This window comes from Xenopus laevis, chromosome 3L (assembly GCF_017654675.1).
Source record: "Xenopus laevis strain J_2021 chromosome 3L, Xenopus_laevis_v10.1, whole genome shotgun sequence".
Classification (NCBI taxonomy): Eukaryota; Metazoa; Chordata; class Amphibia; order Anura; family Pipidae; genus Xenopus; species Xenopus laevis.
Window position 1 is genome coordinate 27,937,750 of NC_054375.1, and position 22,637 is coordinate 27,960,386.

At 39.7% G+C, this 22,637-nt stretch overlaps 2 protein-coding genes across 4 annotated transcripts in view; both read right to left on the reverse strand.

The window, feature by feature from the left end:
• pcdh12.L (protocadherin 12 L homeolog) lies at positions 1-19,970 on the reverse strand. Of its 2 annotated transcripts, XM_041586067.1 has the most exons (5): positions 19,903-19,970; positions 4,364-7,246; positions 2,846-2,934; positions 2,331-2,485; positions 1-1,646 (listed from the first exon to the last, which is right to left on the reverse strand). In XM_041586067.1, exons 2-5 carry the CDS (start codon positions 7,181-7,183, stop codon positions 1,306-1,308), a joined length of 3,405 nt encoding a protein of 1,134 aa, XP_041442001.1. In that variant the 5' UTR covers positions 7,184-7,246; positions 19,903-19,970; the 3' UTR covers positions 1-1,305. The 2 variants fall into 2 exon arrangements, with proteins under 2 accessions (XP_041442001.1, XP_018107496.1); XM_018252007.2 differs by lacking the exon at positions 19,903-19,970 and having other exon boundaries at positions 4,364-8,123.
• The window catches only part of ltc4s.2.L (leukotriene C4 synthase, gene 2 L homeolog), a 17,373-nt gene continuing 11,187 nt past the window's right edge, over positions 16,452-22,637 (reverse strand). Inside the window, 3 exon segments of one of the 2 annotated variants that reach the window (NM_001094859.2) lie at positions 16,452-16,913; positions 19,903-19,984; positions 21,537-21,607. In NM_001094859.2, coding sequence (NP_001088328.1) covers positions 16,802-16,913; positions 19,903-19,984; positions 21,537-21,607 — 265 coding nt within the window. In that variant the 3' untranslated portion in view covers positions 16,452-16,801. 2 annotated transcript variants of the gene reach the window in all.

The window sequence follows — 22,637 nt, forward strand, 5'->3', positions numbered from 1 at the left end:
GAACATTATTGATACATGATAAATTACATAAATACAAAGATATAGTACATCATTTTTAAAAAGTCTGCATCCCGCTGACTACTATTTGTTTGCTGAAATGAAATTTTGCCCAAAAATTTAGCAAGCTGTGTGTTATTTTAGATCATGCGAACACTTGATTTGCTGCTGTTATTTTACACCGCTTTAGACCTTTTTTAAGTAATTTCCGGTGGAAGTTGCTCAAAGAAAAAGCACAATTGTTATGCTGTTTTTTACACAGTGATGCCTGACTGTGTGTGGCGAATTATTCCATTGATTTTTACACCACATAATAAATCTGCACGTTAGTGCAAAACCCAATAACAGTCAGAATAAAGAAAGGTTTGCTGTAATTACTAAGATATAATTAATCCTTATTGGAAGCAAAACCAGCCTATTGGGTTTATTTAATGTTTATATTATTTTCTAATAGACTTAAGGTATGAAGGTGCGAATTACAGAAAGATCCGTTATTCGGAAAAACCCCAGGTCCAGAGCATTCTGGATATCTGGTCCCATACCTGTATAACCTTTGTCAGAAGCACCATACAGAGATGGCAAACCCCTCATTTAATTAACTGGATAAGCCCCACTGCACACCTGGGGACCATGTCTAGTTCTGATCAGTCAGTATAAAGAAAGGGTTGCTGTAGTTGGAAATTAATTAAGACTCTGAGAATACATTTTGTGATATAAGCAGTATAAATATTACTAATATTGTGAAATCTAAAAGTAATGTTAATTGCAAAAAGGTATCCTGTGCCTCCTTCCTATATTAATGTTTCTGTTTCTGGCATATGTTAAATGTGTAGCAGTGCATTGTTGGAATGTGGTACATAACGTTTTCTTGTTGTCTCTGCAAGTATGGCACATGAGATTATTTCCATGATACACATGTAAGTCATATAACCTTAAGTCACAGGTATTTGATATATTTTACAGCAATGGCTCATTGAAGTAAGAAATCTGCTGAGACAGCCTGTAATGGAGAGAAGATGTTGGATAATCACCAGCTTTTTCAGTTACATACAATATAGAAATAGAAATAGCATAAGTGCACAGTTCAACAATATGTTTTGATGCAGTGTCAGACTGGGGAGGTCTGGGCCCACCAAAGCTGCTGCATCAGGGTCCCCCCTACCAAATGGCCCCCTTCAGGCCCCCCTCTTGAGCCAAAATTCCCGTTCTGCTCACCCAACACCCCCTGCTGACAGTGTTGCGCTAGTATGGCTATTTTTATCAGTCCTTTATGCTGGAGCCTATTACTTCTTGGTTTCATCACTTTTTCTACTGTCCACTGACAGTCTTACTGCAGCCTGAAAGTCTCATAAGAACTTCTGATGCTGGATCCCCATGGGAATCGGCTTTCTGGTTTAGCAGCATCTCAAACAAAGAACTCATTTCAGAAAGAAAGGTGCTGGCAAGTCTGTTGCCTTGGGAGCCCTCTGAAGCTTTACCGAATGTCAAGAAGGTTTTAAGCTCTTCTCTCTCCTCTGTTGTTATCAGAGGCTGTTGAAGAACCGGTGAATTTGGAGTGAAAACATTGTCTTTGTAGTTGTTGTTTAAAGGCAAGGAAAGTCGAGCTATCCATCCTGGGTCTAGATCACTCAGCCGATTACTTTCTAAACCTGTCAGACAGATAACAGTCAAACTGAAGTTACTTGGGTATCTTGAGTTCTGTACAATAACAGTAAATCATATACCTCTACCTCCACAAAGCCCTCTTCATGTGACCAAGCATGGCATTAAAGAAGACACTTTATTGGCAATGTACTACTTTACTGGAGTTTCTATTTGACCTTGAGCACAACCAGCAAAAGAAAATACACAAACACAGGAGGAGGTCATCCTCCAGAATACAAGTCATCAATGATCAAGATTAGAGATAGCAGTATCTACCTAGATCCATACTTACACTACATTTTATTAATCAATATATTGCCCAATTTACAGGTAGTATCAGCAGGGGCATTTGCCGTGGGCCCACCAGGATATTGCCCCACCTGCAGACTTTTCCTCTGGTACAGTTATGGGATCCGTTACCTGGAAACCCATAATCCAAAAAATCTCCAAATTACAGGAACCCCCCCGTAGACTCCTTTTAATCCAAATAATCCAAATTTTTAAAAAGGTGATCTGACTATTCAGAATTGGAAGACATTGTTTTTTGGACAGTGAGATGCCTCTAAAGCTAGGATAACATGTTTGATGCCCAAAATGCATGTTCCCAAAGGTCATAATCCTAGTAGCCACACTAAAACATATCCTGATAAATATCAATTGAATAAACATTTCACTCCATAGCCACTCACCTCCAGAGTCTCCTAGCATAATCTCCAAGCTGTTTTCTAATAACTGCTGACTGCTGGGAAGGTCAACCCCTGGTTCCGAGTCCAGGTCTCCTGCTTCACTCTCTCCATTACCACTGTCCTTTGTACTTTGCCAGTCAGTCTCGTGGCATGCAGACCTTAATGAGAACATACAGATGAGTGAGTTGCTAATGAAGGAGAAGCTTAATACAATATTTGACTTATATAAGACTTGTTTTTTCATCCAGTGTAATGTATAATTTGACATGGGTGGTCAGATTGCATTTATTGAGCAGGATACACTTACAGATAAAATAGTTTTTGGTATGTGTATGGCAGTCGGCCGATCCTGACCAATATCCATCCATCACAAGGTGAGGCGTTAAATTGGTAGCACATATCCATCCCATGCAAAAAACACTGCCCACATGACATTCTGACTTTAGTCTTTAGGCCAAACTATATACAGTCTTTGCGTTTAGACTTGACAACTGTACCTTTAAATTCATGTCTCTTACCTATTTGCTTTAGAGTACTTGTTCCCTCTGTGAAGGGTCTTAGGATGTACTTGTCCTTGGTGAAGCAGAGACAGTAGCTGTGAAATTTGCTGTGAAAAGTTACAATAAGTTTGTAGTGATACAACAGTAAAGTACAGAACATTTAAAAAATGTTAAACATTTGTTCAAGCGTTTAACTGTCCAAACCCATGCGTGTATTATAATGAGGCAAGGGGCGTAACTACAGAGGAAGTAGAGCAGGGAGGCCCAGTAGGTAAAGGGGCCCCAAGGCCCTAATTCATATACAATTTCAATAAATATTAGTAAAACAGGTCAAGCTCTAGACATTTTGGGGGCCTGAAAAATAATTTGCTGTGGGGCCCAGTAATATCTTGTTAGGCCACTGAAGTCTGAGGCCAGGGTCACATGGAGAACCAAACAGACGAAAACAGAAGTGCAGTGCAGTATTGTTTCGCAGCATGCATTAAATATACTGATATGTGAGCCAGGGGGAACATTGCAAACATTAAAAACACCCAGTGTCATGGAGTGCACAGTCAACTATAGGCGAGCCAGGGATATTGTGGTACTACATCTTTACATTTTCCTCAGTAACTGTATATTGCATGGCCCAACATATGATTGGCATCTTTGGGCTGACAAGTGACAGCAGGAGGTATATTGGGTTGGTTGTTTAGTTTAGTTAAATCCCTAATGTATATTTTATTTAAAAAAAATTACTATTATAAAAAAGGTTACTTTATTACTATGGCTCCCTCTCTGCATAATAATAATCTATCTTTTTCATGATTAAAACCCCCACCCCCATGTAAAAAATTATTTTGCCCCCCTTACAAAATTACAGGTTGCAAAGGTCACCTAGGAGCCCCCTCACAGATCCCCCAAAACTGTGAAGTCTGTGTCCTCAAAAGTTATGCCAGTGTTGGATGCAGCACAAGCCTTAGTCATTGCACTCATTTTGAAAAGGAAATACTGCAAATCTCAGCATTCCTGAGTCAATGGCGCTGTGAGTTGCAGTCCAACAATCACTGAAGGGCTACAGCCTTTCCCTCCTCGACAGATTGCGGAGGGTACAAATATACATTTTATTTATGAAAGAAAAAGTTCTTTCAGATAACTCTACTGATAATTTCAACAAGATAATAAACAATAGACCAAGTATATAACATATGAAAAAAAACATAAACCCACACATGATGTGGTTTGATTGGGCAGAAAATGAAATAGCTCTCAAAAGTCTTTTAAACCTAGATTTAATTTTTCATGTTTGAGAGAAAGGAAACTCTATAACCACTTAAAATGTAGCACTGGGCACATGCCATTGCTGCCTACCCCTTCTTTCGGCATTAACTACAGAAATAATGTACAGTGAACTTTACAGGGAGATGCCATCCCAAGATTAAAGCTCATGTTCATTAGATGCCAAATGTGACCTCAGCATTTTAACAAAATCACCATATACTATTTAACCAAAACTGGCCATATTTTTGCATACAGTAGTAGAAAATTAAGATTTACCTGCACATGTGGCGATTGCATTGTGAGTTCTATTGCTTCTTTTTCTGTTAAAGCTGCCATAGACAGTCGTACCAGGCTCCTCAAGATCTGCTCATGAGATGAGTCCTCTCTATTCCTTTGCCTTCTAAGAGTTGGTGATGTAGCAGGGTACACATCTTTCTTGTTGTATAGCAGTGGCTCAGAACAACTAGGGTAGTCATCCAGTCTCACTTGAGGGCTTCCAGGGTTCTTTAAGATTTTGGAAGAAGCAGGAAGTGTGCTATTAAAATCATGAAGATTCTCCCTTGAACAGCTCCTTTGTCTCTGATATTGTAGAGTTTGGCAAACAGAGAGAGGCAATGAAAAGGACTGATCCACATCTTGTACATCATTAATTGTTTCATGATTGTGTTGGTTCCTTAGAGTACGGTACAGTGTAGGAGTAAGATGAAATGGAGTATGAAGTGCATCATCTTCGGGGAATTCTTTACATTCATCAGTCAAAGGAAATGGTTTGTGAGTTTCAGATGGTGATCCAAGGTGTTTTCTTCCCCTCAGCACTGGTACAACATGGATGTCAGCCTTATGGATCTGCCTCTGAGGTCTTCTGGGCTGATGTGTGTATGCTGATTCCTCTTCCCTGCAGTTATATGCTCTATTGTCCTTCCTATCTACCCTGCAGAAAGACATTATAAGTGCTAAAACTAAGAGACATACAGCCAGCAGAACAGCCAGACAAATAACTATAACCATGGAAGCACTTAAACTCCCACCAAATCCAGTTCCTGAGTTCTTCAGGTGATCAAGATGGTTGCTAAACATAACTTTCAGATGAGCCTTGGTTTCCAGCTGAGGGATTCCATTGTCTCTGACAAAAACTTCCACCTCCTTGGCATTTCCAATCAGGTGACTGGCATTGCTGGAATTTACATATAACTGCCCAAGGTACTGGTCTATGGCAAACAATCCTTCATGAGTATTTGTCAGGTGGTAGGTAAGTTCAGCATTCTCATCAGAATCTTCATCTGTGGCCACAACTTGAACAAATGGGTGTATATTTTCCATATTTGTTAATATATTATGTGCACCAAAAAAATCATCAGGCATAACATCCCTAAGTGCCTGAACATTTTTTATCTCCATTGAGGAAAGCAGGAGGCCTGTTTCTGGATTAACTAGAACAGTGATAGTTGCATAGCCTCTTTTAAGAAGTGGTTCAACAATTACTGGGCTGTTGTCATTTTGGTCTAACAAAGACACTCTAATGGAAGCATTACTGCTAAGTTTTGGGCTACCGTTATCTTCTACTTTGACCAAGAATTGGATTTCAGTCATTTTCTCATGATCCAGTGGCTGCAATGCATATATTTGTCCAGTAGTGGAGTGAATTGACACAAGAGCAGAGGCAGGAGTACTTGAAGGAAACGAGTCAATAATACTGTAAGTCACTTCAGCATTAATACCAGTGTCAAGATCCACGGCACGCACTGTAAGGAGATGGGCATAAGGGGCATTGTTCTCAACCACAGAGATATCATAGTTGATTTTTTCAAACAAAGGACAATTGTCATTAGCATCTGTCACACGAATTTTCAGTGATTTTTTTGTTAAGAATGAAGGGACTCCTTGATCCTGAGCCTGAATAGTCAAATGATATTCTTCCCATTTCTCTCTGTCTAAAATGGCATTAGTTAATAGGATGTAACTGTTGCCATTAGCTCTCTGTAATTTAAAGTGGGCATGTTCTTGAATTAGATGGCAGTCCACTTGTCCATTTGTACCAGAATCTGGGTCATTGGCCATTACTAGAGCAACAAAACTACCCAAAGGAACAGTCTCTGACACCATAATTTCATTGGAGTCTTGTGAAGCCCATTTAACTTGTATATCAGGTGCATTGTCATTTATATCTACAACTTTGATAAGCACCTTACAATGACTAGGGATAGGATTAGGACCCAAATCAGTTGCTTGTACATCCAGTTCATAAGTACGCCTGTCTTCGTAGTCCAATGATTGTTTCAGTACTAAGCCACCCAATTTGGGGTTGATGCTGAACATGCTAAGAACATGTTGGGCTGTATTCTTGCTGAATGAAAACTCAATTTCTCCATTTGGCCCCTGGTCTGGGTCAGTGGCTGTAAGATTTAGAAGAAGGGTGCCAGGTGAGGTGTCTTCGGGGACTTCAAGGATAACAGAGCTTTCTCCAAATGTGGGGCTGTTGTCATTAGAATCCAGGACACTAATTCTAATTTCTGTGGTCCCAGATTTCTGTGGAACCCCTCCATCCAATGCTGTTAAGACAAGTTTGAAAGAAGATTGAATTTCCCTATCCAGCTCTTTAACCACCAACAGCTCTGGATGTTTAGTGCCATCAGAATTTGAAAGGACATTCAAAGTAAAGTGTTCATTTGAAGAAAGAGTATAACCTTTCAATGCATTGCTCCCACTGTCAGGATCAAAGGCCCTGTCCAGCGGTATCCGATGGTGTAGTGAAACACTCTCTGAAATCTCCAAATCCAGCTCTGGTTTTGGGAACGATGGCTCATTATCATTGATATCCAAAACCTCAATTTCAACATGCACTAAAACCAAGGCCTTTGTTGCAAGGACATCAAAAGTAAGTAGACAGTGACCATGAGGTTTGCAAAGTTCTTCTCTGTCTAAACGACCTGTTGTTGTAATAGTTCCATCTTTTAATCCTACATCCACTGGGAAAGGCTTTGGTTCCTGTATGAGTTTATATTCTTCACTCTCATCCACTGACCAGCCTGGCATTTCAGATATTTTGCCTACGGTAGTGCCTACAGCTACTTCTTCTCGGGTACGGAATCTTACCATTGAGGATGCTGAATTCTGGGTAAATACATTGCAGAAGAAGCATATTGACAGAAGAGCAACAACCTGGCAGGTAAAGTGTGGAATCCCATTCATTGTTCCAGAAAGGTGTTCCATGTTGCAGCAAGATACAATGAAATAATAAAAACAAAGCCACGATTAATTCACTCTACTTCAGTCTGGCTTGTAGATTCAGCAGCATGAGAAAAATGGGATAGTAGCTTTTCTTCTCTTCACCATTGCTACTTCATCAAGCTGCCATTTACATATTAAAGTGTGGTTAAACAAAAGATTCTTGGTTTGGCAAGGCAAGAAAAGTGGAATATGACAGGCTAGTGTGAAATGGCATGAAAAAACTACTTGTTTTCCCAGGGAAACAGGTCTCCTCCTACAGGAAAAGAGGCAAGGAAGGAACTACAATATGTATGAATGGACAATGCTCCATTAACCCTTTTTTCTCAACTAAACCTTCAATAGACTGCACAACAATCAGTTTCTTAAATGTATGGCATATTGCTATTAACCGTTTATCTGCTTCTCAGGGTTCACTTTCAGACTCATAGTAAACATAAGGAGATTTATCCTCCTGACAAACTGATTGAGAGGGAAGTTATAAAAATGTACAATTTGTCAGTCATATGGAATGGTACATAAAATAGCTTGGTTGAATTTCATGATTTCATCAATAATAAAAACAAAAATGTCAAAATTACCTGTAATTGTGATACTTTTACACTGAATTTTTGGATCTTACTAGGCGTGGCACAGGTATATATATCTCATAGAAAAAAAAGTCTTCTATATTACACTGGTATTCATCCCACATTAAATAATCCCTACCACTTCCACAATTCACTAGGGTAAGACGAACAGTAATGGTGGCCATAGACGCACAGATTATATAGTACAAAAAAATTTTCGCCCGATATTCGGTGCGTGTATGGTGGAAAAAGAGCCGACCGATATCGTCAGAAGACTTGGATATCGGTCGGCTCGTCGATCGGGCTGGACGGAAAATTTTGACCGGGTGCCTTTGAAGGGACCCAAACATTGGCCATTGTTAGTGCTGAATCGTCAGATACAGGTAGAATTCTATTGTTTCTTCCCATATAGCTACCCGTATATCTGACAATTCAGCTCTACACATGAGTATTGAAACGAAAAAAGATCGTAATTGTTACGTCTATGGCCACCTTAAGCGAGGAGAGTGAATGTTCAATACGACTGTCTGAGATGACTAAACACTTTAGACAGAAAGGTTATGCCAAAGAGGTCATTCAACATAGTCTTAAAAAATTGGGTGATATGAACAGGGAACATCTTCTAGCCAGTAAAAATACTGATAAAACTAAGGATACAAAATTGTGAGCAAACAGAAAACCTGCACTGGTCCGGGGTTATTCCAGCAAGCATCACGGAGTGATCCTCTTCCTGCTTCTTCACTCTTTAAATTTCCCGGGGCAAACGCATCATGTACAGTAGAATGAAATAGCTGGCTTTTTCGTTAAAGTTTGGCTTTTCGCTCTACTGTCCATGCGCAGCCACGAGTTGAAAGAAGAAGCAGGAAGAGGATAGCTCTGTGGTGCAAAAAAAGACTTTCTTTCTCCTTTAAAGCTGACATTAAGATTTAAACACAAATGTTCTTACACAATCCCAATCTTACTGGTAAGAAATATGAAATTAAGCATTTTTTCCTTGCGAATCAACCTACATCATATACCTTCTGAAATGTCTGTGCGGTTTCATTCATGTAAACCAATTGCACGTTTTCTTAGAATATTACTTTCTACATCATACTAAAAGTTAACCCAAACCCCTTTAAGTTGTGAGATGAGTTTGATCCCTACCTGTACTCCCTGTTTTGACTAGCTTTGACTTATGCTTTAATTTAATATTTACTTTACAATTGACTTATTGTCAGACCCGCACCCACTCATCAGTAGTCCGAGTCACAAAAACCCATATCTCAGAAAATATAGTCACTACAGTATTGTAGTACCCTAATGTGACCCACACCCGCCATGGAGGCACAAAATTCAGCCTGAACCAGCCCAACCCATGGGTGAATCCACCGGTCCCACGGGTATCAAGTCAGCCATCACTACTGGCAGCCCCTGATTAGTATACAGAAAAACATTAATCTATCCCATCTTGGTGCAAACGTGTTATAGAAGCATATGTATTGACTCAGAGTTGTTTGTTATCACTATTGGCCCCTGGCAATGGGAACATAACTGATTGCACAAACCACTGAAGGAAATGGAATTCCACTCATGAAACCACCTGCAGTCAAAAATCCCTCTGTATAAAATATCAACAGAGCAATGGCTCATATATTTATACAGTTCCTTGTCCCGAAGAAAGATTTTAAAAAATGTAGGTGTCCACCCTAACCATTTGGATTGGGATAAGGCGAATGCTAATTTGCTGAATCCTGCTAAATGCCATTTTTACCAGGAAGGAAAACCTGAAATACTATAATATTGGGAGTGCCATAGAGGATGTCCTATGATTTTATCTCTCAGAATACCTTGTGTGTGTGCCTAGGGAAGTCAACTTACATCCTGTCAGGTTTAATAAGGAGGTAAGCTGGAGCAAATTTGTAATGGTGCCATGTCCAAGAGCCAAGAGGGTACGTGCATCAGGAAGAGCTCTGAATCAATGACATGACTGCTGCAGAGATCTCCAAAAGCTGCTTCCTGTTGGGTAGAGTTCAACAGAAAAATATCCAAAGCTCAGCAGAAAGACAAAAGGTTCCTTCCCTGTACAAATCAACTTAACATGTTCACTGCTGTCTCTTTGGATAACATAACATTAGACAATGTTCTTTCTGTCAGTGAATGCACTTGGTATGATTAAATTAAACAGGCATATTTGTGTGTCCTGCTTTGCCTGCCTACTGCATAGGTAGTTCAACGAGAGGAGTAGGTCCTCAGATCCTGGCTATATTTTTCTTTCTTTGAGGTGGGGGAATATGCCAATGCAGTAGTAAAGTTGTTGGAATATATAGCAGGTAAGTTTCTCCTATCTGCCTTATCTATGACGGTTTTGCAAAGTGCATGGTACACGTGGATCTCAACCAAAAAAAATGGATTAGAGTGTTTTTTATGTTAGACAGTTCCCATAGAAGTCATTAAGAGACAGCACTGGTGGTTTGAGCACTTACATCTCACACTCATTTCCTAAGAATTGGAAACAATACATTCCAAGGTATTGTATTGTAGATATTATAGGGGTTTGGTTTTGGTTATGCCTGAAGCCTTTGAAGCCGATACTACTGGGTCTGCCTCTGCCTGAGTCAAGTGAAGCTTTCTGCCATCCGTGGTAAAGCATCACCTGAAGCAAGGTTCTCACTTTGCTTGACAAAAACAGCACTGTTTGCAGCAATGACCAGCTGCTAAAATTACCCATATGGAATAGCCCAAGTTTTTGCTCACTACATGAAATGCTCTACACCTTATACTCCATCTCTTTCCCATACTCTAACCTGCACAAAAAACACACGTAGACTGCCCTAAAGATGAGATTGAGGTAGCCACATCGACCCCTCCAATCAATAAGTCCCCGAGGCCAAACTAATCTCAATCAATCTCCTAGAAACCCTACAACATACCTATGACCTCCAAAACCTCCCTCCACATTTTTCCGAAGCAGTAATTGTGATAATCCCTAAGCCAGGTAAAGATCCTACTAACTGTGTCTCATGCAATCCTATAACTCTAATAAATACAGATGTCAAGATACTAGCCAAAGTCTTAACAACTAAACTACAACAGGCAGTAATAGACCAAATAATAGATCCAGTGCACCCAGATGAGTGCGGCTTTAAGCCTGGTAGGTCAATTGACATTACATCAGGAAAGGGGTAATAGGGTAGTTGGCTCCCTCGACTTGGCAAAGGCCTTTCACTCTATAGAGCGGGAATACCACTGGGAAGTCCTCCTCCATTTAACAAAATACTTCTCCCAAATACCTTGTTACAAGCTCTCATAATGGGATTAATAAAGGGCCTGTTGAATTTTACATACCAACATTCCATGCATATTACATACAAATCTGCAATCTCTCTACCATCATTTTTGTTCCTTATCGGACCTGGAACCTAGCCCCTTTGGGGTAACACACATCTCCCCCTCTTTTGCTACCTGCAAACTTTCCCTCTTTGGACCCAACAATGGATTAAGCTGCTAGGTGATCTTCTCATCACCTCCTCCTTCCCTACATCCAATGAATTGTTACAGAGATGCCAAACCAAACAACCTTCCTTCTATAAATACCTTGAAATCAGACAACCTTTCAAGTGCAATTTTCTACCCTAATGGTATACAAGGAGATTTGTCACCCACAGGTAATTCTTCACTACCGGTGACAGATTTAGGGTAACAATGAGATTGCTGCAAGTTAAAACGTAACTGTGAGAAAATGTGAAGGGAGTCTTTTTCCTGTGGCTAAAACAGATTGCAGCAAGTAATATATTTTACTTGTGAGTTTAACTGCTACAAATGTCATCTTGTGCCACCCCCCTTACACCCACACTACACACACTTACACCCCTCTACCCATGGAACTGGCCTTACCTTCTTCCAATCCCAACAAACTAGTTTCACATGTAAATGGCCTCCTCCAGGCACCTGGACCCAAACCTTTTAAAGCTGTCGATTGCTTATTAACATTCCTGAGTTAACAGTAGAGGACTGGGAAGAAGCCATAGACAACTGCTGCAATTTTCTGATCTCCACCAGGAACAGACTGATTCGATATCAAACACTGCATCAACTGCACATAACCTCAGCAAGGCTACATACAAGGGTAGGAGGGCTGACAGCTGTTGCCCCTGACCATAAGATTTTGTTCCTGCCCCTATAAACAACTGATACTGGGCACAGGTTATAAAAATTTTAGCTGAAGATCTTGACTTTCCTCAGGTACTCACACCCTCTCTTCGTTTGCTGGGAATAATGGACCTCATATCAACCAAACTTGCTAGAATCAGAGATCACTCCCTTCTTTTTTATGCCAAAAGAACACAGCATTACACTGGATGGGATCATCCTTTCCTACTGTTTCCATATGGAGACAACTGGTCAGGCCAGTATTAAAAGTTAGAGACACCCAGAGTAAATTTGATAAAGTATGGCACCCTTGGTTTGGAACAATAGGCATTTTCCCCCCTAATGCAGCTTTTTCCACTGAATTCAAGTGTCATTCTGGGTCAATGCACCAAATATTTTCAAAGTCGGTCTCGCGTCATTTCCGGTGTTGACAAATGGAGTTGTGGGAACCCTTGAGCTACTGCCTGGTCAGAAGGTAACTCCAGGATCCCCCATAGTCAATATGCACAGCAGCACCTGATTTAAGCTCCAGCTACAGAAACTAAAATACATCTGTAAGGAGTTCCTTGCTTTAAAGACTGAATGACAACCAGAAGCAATATTAAATTATGCCTAATAGCCCTATTCAAACTCTATTAATAAATATTTTATTAATTACAGGTTCTGTGTCTAAACAGTATAATGAAAAATAATTTTAAAAACGTAATGTAGTGCCTTTAAGAAATTTGGATGGGCAAAATACAATATCTGCATCTACAGTCTGGCACAGATCTGCCTATGGAAGGAACAGACTCTGTGCTGTTTTCCTTTGTGCTACAGAAAGTCAAGGGGAAGTCGTTTTTTTTGGAACTTGAAAGCTTTGTCTGCAGGAAGCCCTTTACAGTAAAGTAAAATCAATGGCATAAAATTATATGAAAACTATGCAGTCTTTTCCTCCTAATGTTCCCTTTCCTGTCTGAAGTAGGCCACTCTGCATGAGATCGCTAAAGGCAGATATATCAGCAACAATTGGGGAGTATAGGGCAGGCAGACTATTGCACACACAGGGAGCATATGGCAGGAGACAGGGAAGTCTATCAGGACCACTACAGTGACACAATGCTGGTGCCCCTTCAGCAGTTTGTATGAGTTTGAACAGGTGAACAATGTGGGCAGTTTTAGTCTGGGTCTGAGGTGTGAACAGTACAGGTCTTTAGGGTGTGAACAATTCAGGGGGATTAAAGGTGTGAACAATGCAGGGGGGATTACAGTCTGAATTTGAGATGTAAACAATTTAGCCAGTTAATCTCATTACTGATACCTGATACACAGAAGGTAGACTTCCATGTGGGGGCCACACAAGGGAGGTCATGGACTGCCAGTTAGACAGCACTGATACAGAGGAATCAGAGTCCGCAGCGGATGGATGCTGTCATGGCGAAGGTGATAAGTACTCAGAAAGCTTTTATTTAAACCTTTGCGTTAACCTATAATATGAAGTAAAGGGTGATACAATTTGCAGTTGGTTTTCTTTTTTATTTGTGGTTTTTGAGTTTTATTCAGCAGCTCTTCAGTTTGCAATTTCAACAATCTGGTAGTTATGAAGACCAATTAAAAAGTTGCTTTCTATAAAATACTAAAAGTTAACTTAAAGGTGAACCACCCCCTTTAATATCTACTTTCTCCCTACCTGCCAATGGGGGGGGGGGTTAAAGTGACAGTATTGAAGGGAGATTGGAGGTCAAGTTTACAGGGGGACCAGAAACTTTAATTAACGCCTCTGCTGATGACGGTATCAAAGGTTTACCATGAAATTAAATATTTTTCTTTGTAATTCAACTTTTTATGGGGAGGCTAAGCAAGCTGCTACCATTGTGTTCTGCAAGATACTTCATTTTGGCACCAAATGGGTAAATGATATTGCTAAATTGTCAAATGCTAAACAATAACACACAGCAGTTCACTCAGTTTCCTCTTAGGAAGTAATGTCTAAGCCCTCCCTCCACCTCCACAAATTCCCCTCAACTGCTTGGGGACTCGATTCAGCCAATGGTTTTCAATTGCAGGAAATATCTTTAACCCTGCATTGACTACATTTCCGGAACACCTGGTCAGTGCTTGCTTTTTCGTCATCTCAAGGGTCAAAGAGCAAGGTCCAGTAAGTAACAAGGACAGGATTAGTTATACAGGATTAGTTATCCTTACACACCCAGTGCCTTCAGTCGGAAATATGACTATGTTTTCATCTTGCAAATATCATTTAATGCTACTGAAATACAAAACACATCTGCTATGCCCGTTGTAACACAGAGCCAAACTGTAAAAGACCAGTCATGGAAAGCAAAGTATAATTTGTGAATTCACGCCACTACCTGTAAACAGATGATGCCCGGTGCTGTTTCTAGGCAAATTGTGCTCTGTCCTCTGTCAAATACAGAATTGTGTCTCTTAACAACTTGCATTGCTAAAAATCCTCCAATGCCCCACCTAGTGGCAAATAATGCTTAATAGTAAAAGTTCAAACTCCTCCAGTTACATTGAGTAGGAGAAACAATAGCTTATATGAAAACAGTTCCAACATGAAGTGCTAGCGCTTTCTGAAAGCACAGGATGAGGCACAATGGCCTGAGATGGCTGCCTACACACCAATAGTGCAACTAATATAATACACTTATTCAAGAATATCATTTTAAATGGTAGAATGAACTATCTGCAATGTACACCATTTGATGAAGTAATAACAACTACACCATTAAAAATCATGATAGAATCCCTTTAATGAATCAGATGAAAGTGAGTGTAGGACTGGCCAGACCACGGATGACAATGAAGTAGTTGACCACCTTAAATATATTGACAAACAATGCCTGTTTTGTTTAAATGGGAGGGCCTTTTTAGTAGCTTAATGCACAAAATGTCTTTTGTTTTTGTCTGTAAAAAAATATAGATTATATTTCGTGAACTTGTGGAAAAGAGTTTGAACGTGAGATGTGTTTACCCTACATTCATCTTTGACTACCTCATGTACAGCATCCCTTGTATAGTCTGAATTGGGGGTTATAATTAGCAGGTAGAGATATTCTAGCAGTCCAGAGGATAGCCCCAGTAAGAGCTAGGAGTTGAGATCTGTGAGGGAAGACATAAGCAGTGTGGAGTGTTGTTGATTTCCATAATGAAAATACTTTCTTTGTACTTCTGTGTTCAGCCAAGAACCCCACGAAGGGACTGGTATTAGAGAGGGAAAGACCCAGTTTAGTAGTTAGAGTCCATGTGTGGCAGCGGTTTTGTTTTATTTTCTTTATTCATATAATTTGTAAATGTACCCTTATATCCCTGATTATTGCAACCATGTATTTAGTATTTTTTGCACTTTGTACCGTGCCATTCATATTGTAAATACGCCCTTATATCCCTAAACATTGCTCTTTATAAAATATACTGTGTATATTTAAAACACTGTTAAAGCCTTTTTATGTGCCACTGCATAATCCTATTATCACTGCTATTTAAATAATAAAGTTTGTTACTATGGCTTGTATAAAGCTCTGTGGTCACACACAAAGCAAGGCTATACATAGTGCAAGTTGGAACTGGGGGGCCAAAATTTTCCCCCGGGAAGAAATAAAAGTTTTGCTTGTCAGATAAACCTACCCCTAGCCCCCATCCCCAATCATTTTCCATGACAGCTGGAACACCTACATGCTAGGTTAGCTAATGAATGGACAGAGGTGACTCAAGGTATTGGCAATTTGCTGCCCAGTTCTGCAATGTAGTCTCTGCAGAGTTATGATCCATATTGTACTCCATTAACAACACTGGTCCAATTGGAACATGTTCCATTTGCCACCATTCTTTGCATTCTATCTTTTAGCCTTCAAGTATTGTGTTCCAGGCCAATGTTCCTTAATTCACTCAATAACCTTCTGTGAGGTACTGTATTTAATGCTTTAGCAAAATATTAAGTAGATCGCATCCACTGTCACTACATGTGTAGGTTTCTGCTCACTTCCTCATAAAAGACAATAAAAGATTTGTTTTGCATTTTGCAGCATGCAGGCACAGACTCACGGTATTGTGAATTGTAAATGTATATTATCTCTTATTACATATCAAACTAATAATTTTATAGTTCTAAGGCTGAGAACGGGATCCATTTTTGAATAATTTTGAATAATGCCACCACATTAGCAATTTGCAAATCTCTCCTGCACAATGCCAGATATTAAAGAATCTTGAAAAACTAAGTAATGTGGTTTGGCAATCAGAATTAGTGATGATCAGAATCAGGTCGTCACTGGCCTCAGCAACAGATAATGTTTTAAATTTCAGGTCAGTGAAAGGTGAACAAGGCAAAATACCCAAATAATTTAAACACCACCAACAAACAGAAGAACAGAAAAAACAGAATATTAAGAGCAAACTGCCTCAGAAAAAATCTGTCATGAAAAAAATATTTTTAATATCACTTGCCATGTTTTTTAATTTGCCAATTATTATATTATTTGATATTTTGATACAAATTGTATTGCGATTCTGGACAGAAAGATAAGTGAAACAAAATAATAAGAAAGCTCCGCTACAGAATTTGGTTTCTGGTTGCCATGTATCACTGACCCTGCCAACCGTGCATTTTAAATCAAATCAATCTTTATATCGTTAGAATACATCAAAAAAGCACAAAAATAGCAACATAAGCTTGTAGTTGAAGTTTAGATTTCCCTATTCATATATCAGATGGAAATATGCCACATGTATACATGAAGTAGCTTCATCTGAGTGGTCTTCTTTAATTGTTGGCTACTGTAAGAATTTATATTATTTTCAAACCCAGATAATGTGAGAGCAGCTCATGTAGGATGCCTGCTGCTGACAGACCAATGAGGAGCCATAGGATCGCAGCATTGAGATACATAGGGCCAAGTCTGAAATGAGAAACAATGAGATAAAATGAACCATGCAGCAGGTCTTTTGCTCTGTGATTAATGCTTTTCTTTTGACTATTTTAGCTGTTGGTCACAGGGTTTTGTATTGGGTTCACTTTTATTTAACTTGTTCATTAATGACTTAGGGGAGGGCATTGCAAGTAATAAATCAATATTTGCAGATGACATGAACCTGTGCAGACCCATTAATTCCATCTAGGATGCGGCATCCTTGCAGGAGGATCATTGTTGATAAATGTAAGGTCATGCACCTGGCATACAAGAATATGCAAGCCACTTATACCTTTAATGGGACTAGGCAAATTCATAATGGAATCCATCATGGAAAAGGAGCCCTTGTAGCTAATAAACTTGGCTGTAGCATGCAAGGCCAGTCAGCAGCTGCAAGGGCAAACAAGATCTTGAGCTGTATTTAAAATGGCATAGATTCATGGGTGGAGAGGGACACTTCCAATTTCCAGAGCACTGATTAGGCCCTACCTAGACCAGTTTTGTTGTCCAGTGCTCAAACAGGATATTATTGAATTAGAGGGAGTCCAGATACGGGCAAACAACCTGGTAAAGGGTAATTAGGGATGCACCGAATCCAGGATTCGGTTCAGGATTTGGGCAGGATTCGGGCCTTTTCAGCAGGATTCAGATTCAGGCGAATCCTTCTGCCCAGCAGAATGCATATGCAAATTAGGGGCGGGGAGGGAAAACGCGTGACTTTTTGTCACAAAATAAGGAAGTAAATAATATTTTCCTCTTTCAACCCCTAATTTGCTTATGCAAATTGGGATTCGGATTCGGTTAGGTATTCGGCCGAATCTTTCGAGATTTTTTAATTTATTACAATTTGGTTACTTATCAGGCAGAAACAGAAGAACAACAATTGCTGCAATTCAGTTTAGGAACAGGGTGGGTTGTCATAAACCAGGGTTGTCTGACTAGAAGTCTATGGGTTAGATATGTCAGCCATAGATGCTGCTTTTACCTCAATAAGTGTGACTGCAGGCAGGAAAAAGCATTATGACTGGTTCTCTCTGAGGACTGTCGTGGTAAAAATAGCCAGTGTATAATAGACTTTAAAGGACAACCAAAGGCTGGTTTGACCTGCTGATGGCCATGCAAGTGGTCCCTGGTGCAGTGCTCTTCTGGGGTCCCAGGTTAGTGATTAGAGGGAATTAGAGATTGGGTTTCATTGTCCTTTAAGGGTCATTCTAATAATTAATTATTTAGAAAACAATACACATGATTTACATAGAGCAATGGTGCTTTACATTTGAGACATTCAGTATTCAAAAGTTACTGCTTACAGTATATATATTATATACAAGTTAGCTTTAAGGTGAACTAACCCTTTAATACATTTTCCCCTATACAGGTAGATGGATCTGGAATGTTTGGGAATTGAGGTTTACTTAATAAGGAGTCTTTTTGTAATGTGGAGAACTATGCTTTAAAAAAACATTAAAACACTTTGTAAAAATAAGGATTGTTTTAAAAATGGATTTATTCTAGTTTAGGTGATATCAAACGCAAGCGACTGTAAAAAGCAGATCAGTCATAAATGAAAATTTGTTTACATATGGCTAGGGATGCACCAAATCCTGTATTTGGTTTGGGATTCGTCCAGGATCCATCCCTTTAGAACAGGATTCGGTTTCAAAGGAATCCTTGTCTTTGGCCGAACCGAATCCGAATTTGCATATGTAAATTAAAGCTGGGGAGGGAAATCACGTTACTTTTCATCACAAAACAAGGAAACGAAAAAAAATGTTCACACTTTTTCCTTTCCCACCCCTAATTTGCATAGGCAAATTAGCATTCTGTTCGGTATTCGGCCGAATCCCAAATAATGCATTCGGTGCATCCCTACATATGGCACTGTGGGAAATAGCACAGCCATTTATTGGAGCTTTTACTTACTGGACCATAGATCTCATATCTGTTATATTAGCAAATATTTAAAAAAGAACAGATCTCAAAAATCTGGTTACGGAGGCTTGTTAGTTGCCACGTAGGCACCAGTACTTGGTTCTAGAGCCAACAAATCATCCATGGATGGTAGATGATATTTTTTTGTTTAGGCATACAGTCTAATTCCTTTAGACTGTATGCCTTTGCATAGGGCCTTCCTCACCTTTTTGTACCTGTATTGATTGTGATGTTTGTTACTCCATATGTTCTATGTATGTAATTCATGTGATGTAGTTGTATAATCACATTTACTTTACAGTGCTACGCAATATGTTGGCGCTATATAAATACATGTTAATAATAAATAAATAATAAACAGAAATACAATGGGTATCATACAGTGTTGGACTGGAGGGGTGTAGGCTCACCGGGGCTGCCACATCAGGGACCTGCAACCTCCCCCCCCAAGGGACCCTGCATGGACTAATCCCCCTACATCCCCCTACCTCCCGCTTGTATCTTCTTTGCTCACCGATTCACGTTGCAGTTGGGGGGGGGGGTAGGTCAGGAAGGAAATGGCTCTGCCAGCTGCATGGGAGTAGCCCAGTCCGACCCTGGTATCATGCATAGGCAACGGATAGTTTCCAAGCAAAACTTTTTTTAGACAAACTCTGCCGCCTTCTTCTCACCGAGTACAATGTATTTGTGTTAATGACTTCTATCTTTTCCAACAGCAGTGTGGTGTGGCTTCCTGCATTATAAGGGTGCCAACTGGGAAAAACTCACACTGGTATAAAAGAAGCTAGTTAGCCATATTCATTTTATCAGGGTGTAACAATTAGTAATAGATCCAGTTGCTGCTTGAGAGCCCAGGAGCATGGAGGGTTAAACAGCCACTTCATTTAATATTTATGAAACTGTGAAGGAACTCTAAAAAGATTGTGTTTTGGATTCCAGTGTATTCTAGTTATAGCAGTGCTTGGAAGTTCTATTTTATCTCTCTGTTTTCTTTCCTGTGACTTATTTACATCCTTTACATAGGGATAACATGTATTGTATATGTTACCTTTCCTTTGGTGAAGCACTGTAGCCTTGAAAGTAGTTATATCTAGCAAGAAGATAAAGAATTCCACAGACAGAAGCTGTACCTAGAAAACAAGATGGTCAGACTGAACATAGTATTCTGTGAGATGCCCCCCTGAAGCAAAAATTTTACTCAGCAGTGAAAGTACAGGTTTAAGTGTCCTCTGTCTAATAAGATTTGTACATTTCCTGCTTTCCAGACCTCCAAAAGAGAATACCTAACCAATATCCTGTCATAAAATTAGAAAAATAGCTTGTTTGCTGCAATACTTCATTGTGAGCTAAAACATAAACTGGCGGGAAAGTGCAATGACGATTGAATCTCTCTGTTTTTGATGTCTCAACCTCTTAGTGCGCATTGGTAACAGTCTCAGACTTTTAATATCTAGGTATAGTAGTGTCCCTGCCAATCTTCTCACACTGGGAAATAAACATTCATACCCTACCTACCTCTGCTATCAGACATCCTCACACTAACTGAGGATGAATGGCTGGACGCCCTTGAAGCACCAAGATATGCATCTTCCAATGCTGATCATAAAATGATAAAGAAATACTTCTAAGACTTCATACAATTAATCCGGCCATATCAACCAAATGTGGTAGATGAACAGTATCTCAGCCCCGGGCACCTTCATGATAATGTGGGACTGTAATTGTCTCCAGCATGAAGTGTTTACCACAATCTATAATGCAACCAACATTTACCCCCCCCATCCCAGAACTGCCAATTTTGGTGGCTTGTGACGCTACAAAATTACTGTATTACTGGAAGAGCAACGTGTTTTCTATGCAACTGTATGTTATCAATAAAGGTAATGATGTAAGAAAAACGTTTGTAGAAAACTCCAGGGCACACAGGAATATTTCATTTTTTTATTACAGCATTTTTTTAAGATAACATAGTGTCCCTAGTTAAACATAACAATAAATAACAATAAATAATAAAAGTTGCACTCCCCATTAAAGGCCCATGTACCAACTACCCCTCACCCACATAACAGTATCAAACTAATTGCCAAATTCTCAGAGCCGGATTCCATGAAATGGTGCCCCGAGGCTGCATGGTCCCGGCGGCAGGCGCTCACATGTGCATGCCCCCCTCCCCCGCCACATGGTCCTAGCACCGAAAACTTACAGCGTGCAACCCCTCCTCTGCGTCAGAGCGCTGACAAGCACCGGAGGACTGGTGAACTTTGAGTCCCCAGTGTTCCTTAGGATGCTGGGTGGCATTCCGCCCCTAAAATGTTGCCGTAGGCTCGTGCCTGCACATTTTAGATAAACAAAACATGTTTTTAAATTTGGCATATTATTTTGCAGCATTGTGGGTAAAATCTTATTTTTATAAGAATTTTTGAATCTAGTATAGTGCATTTGTATTGAGATCCAAGGAGTAAAACATGTCTCTTGGTCTGGGCAACAACTCATGGATTATAGCCACCACCTGTGGCAAAAACTCATATTTTAATAAAAATTCTTCCTAAATTCCCTTCCCCTCCCTTGAAATAGCAAGGTCTTGATTTTGGCACCACTGAGCATATTCTTGTATGACTTTGGGCTTCTTTGTTATTATGAGGGCTTCTTCCCCTTTAGTTGCTGCATACATTCAGGACTTACCTTGATGGAAGAAAATGCCAGCTAGCCATAGCACAGCTATGAACATTGGAAAGTATTCTGTGCAGTTCACCCTAAAATACAAAATAAAGTGGGTCAGACACAAATGCACAAATGCATACTGTCAGTTAAAAAGGAGCGTACCTCTAACTTTTACTCCTAGAGATGCTAGGTCACATTATAGATAAAAAGGCAAACATTGTTATAAAATTTATAAAGATACATGCTTTAGAGGGAACATTTTTGCTTTTAAAATATCTATGTTTTGTGTATTGCACTTCTTAACATTGCAAGGCAGTTTTCTGGTACAGGTATGGGACCTGCTATACAGAATACTTAAGGTTTACCGAATAAGGGGTCTTTCTGTTAATTTGTATCTCCATAGGCTAGTAAAATATCATGTAAACATTAAACCCAACAGGATTCTCTTACTACCAATAAGGATTAATTATATATTTTTTGGGATCAAGTACAAGTTTTATTATTACAGAGAAAAAGGAAATCATTTTTGAAAACGTTAATTATTTGATTAAAATTACATTAATGGGATATGGCCTTCCCATAATTCTGAGCTTTCAAGATAATGGGTTTCTGGATAACAGATCCCATACCTGTACTAAATATATTATGTTTTTAGCAAATTATGTATATTTAATTATATATCTGTTGCTTTCTCCAACCACTTCCTAATTGTATGAATGCTGACCTACATAACCGAGCGGTACAGTATATGCCTGATCAGGGGCGCTGTGCCAAAGGCCAAAAAGGTTAGCAGGGGCGGCAATAAAGCTGCTCCTGGTGCCTTTAAGAGACGAATTTCCAATTTTTAGACTGGAAATTCTGATTTTCTAGTGCAGGAGAGTGCAATTGTGCCCTCTGTACTAGCAATGCATTTCCCTGGACCCCATCCAGGGCAGGCAGCTCAAGTTGCAGAATCGGCGATGTGCCTGATAGCTCATGTGTCTGCTGTAGGCAACATTTATTACATTCAGGTAACTGGTAAGCATTACATCCATATCTCATGGGCCTGAAACTGCATTGCAGTTATTTCCTTTATGCTCTGTTAAAGGGGTTGTTCACCTTTGAGATACTCTGAGACAATTT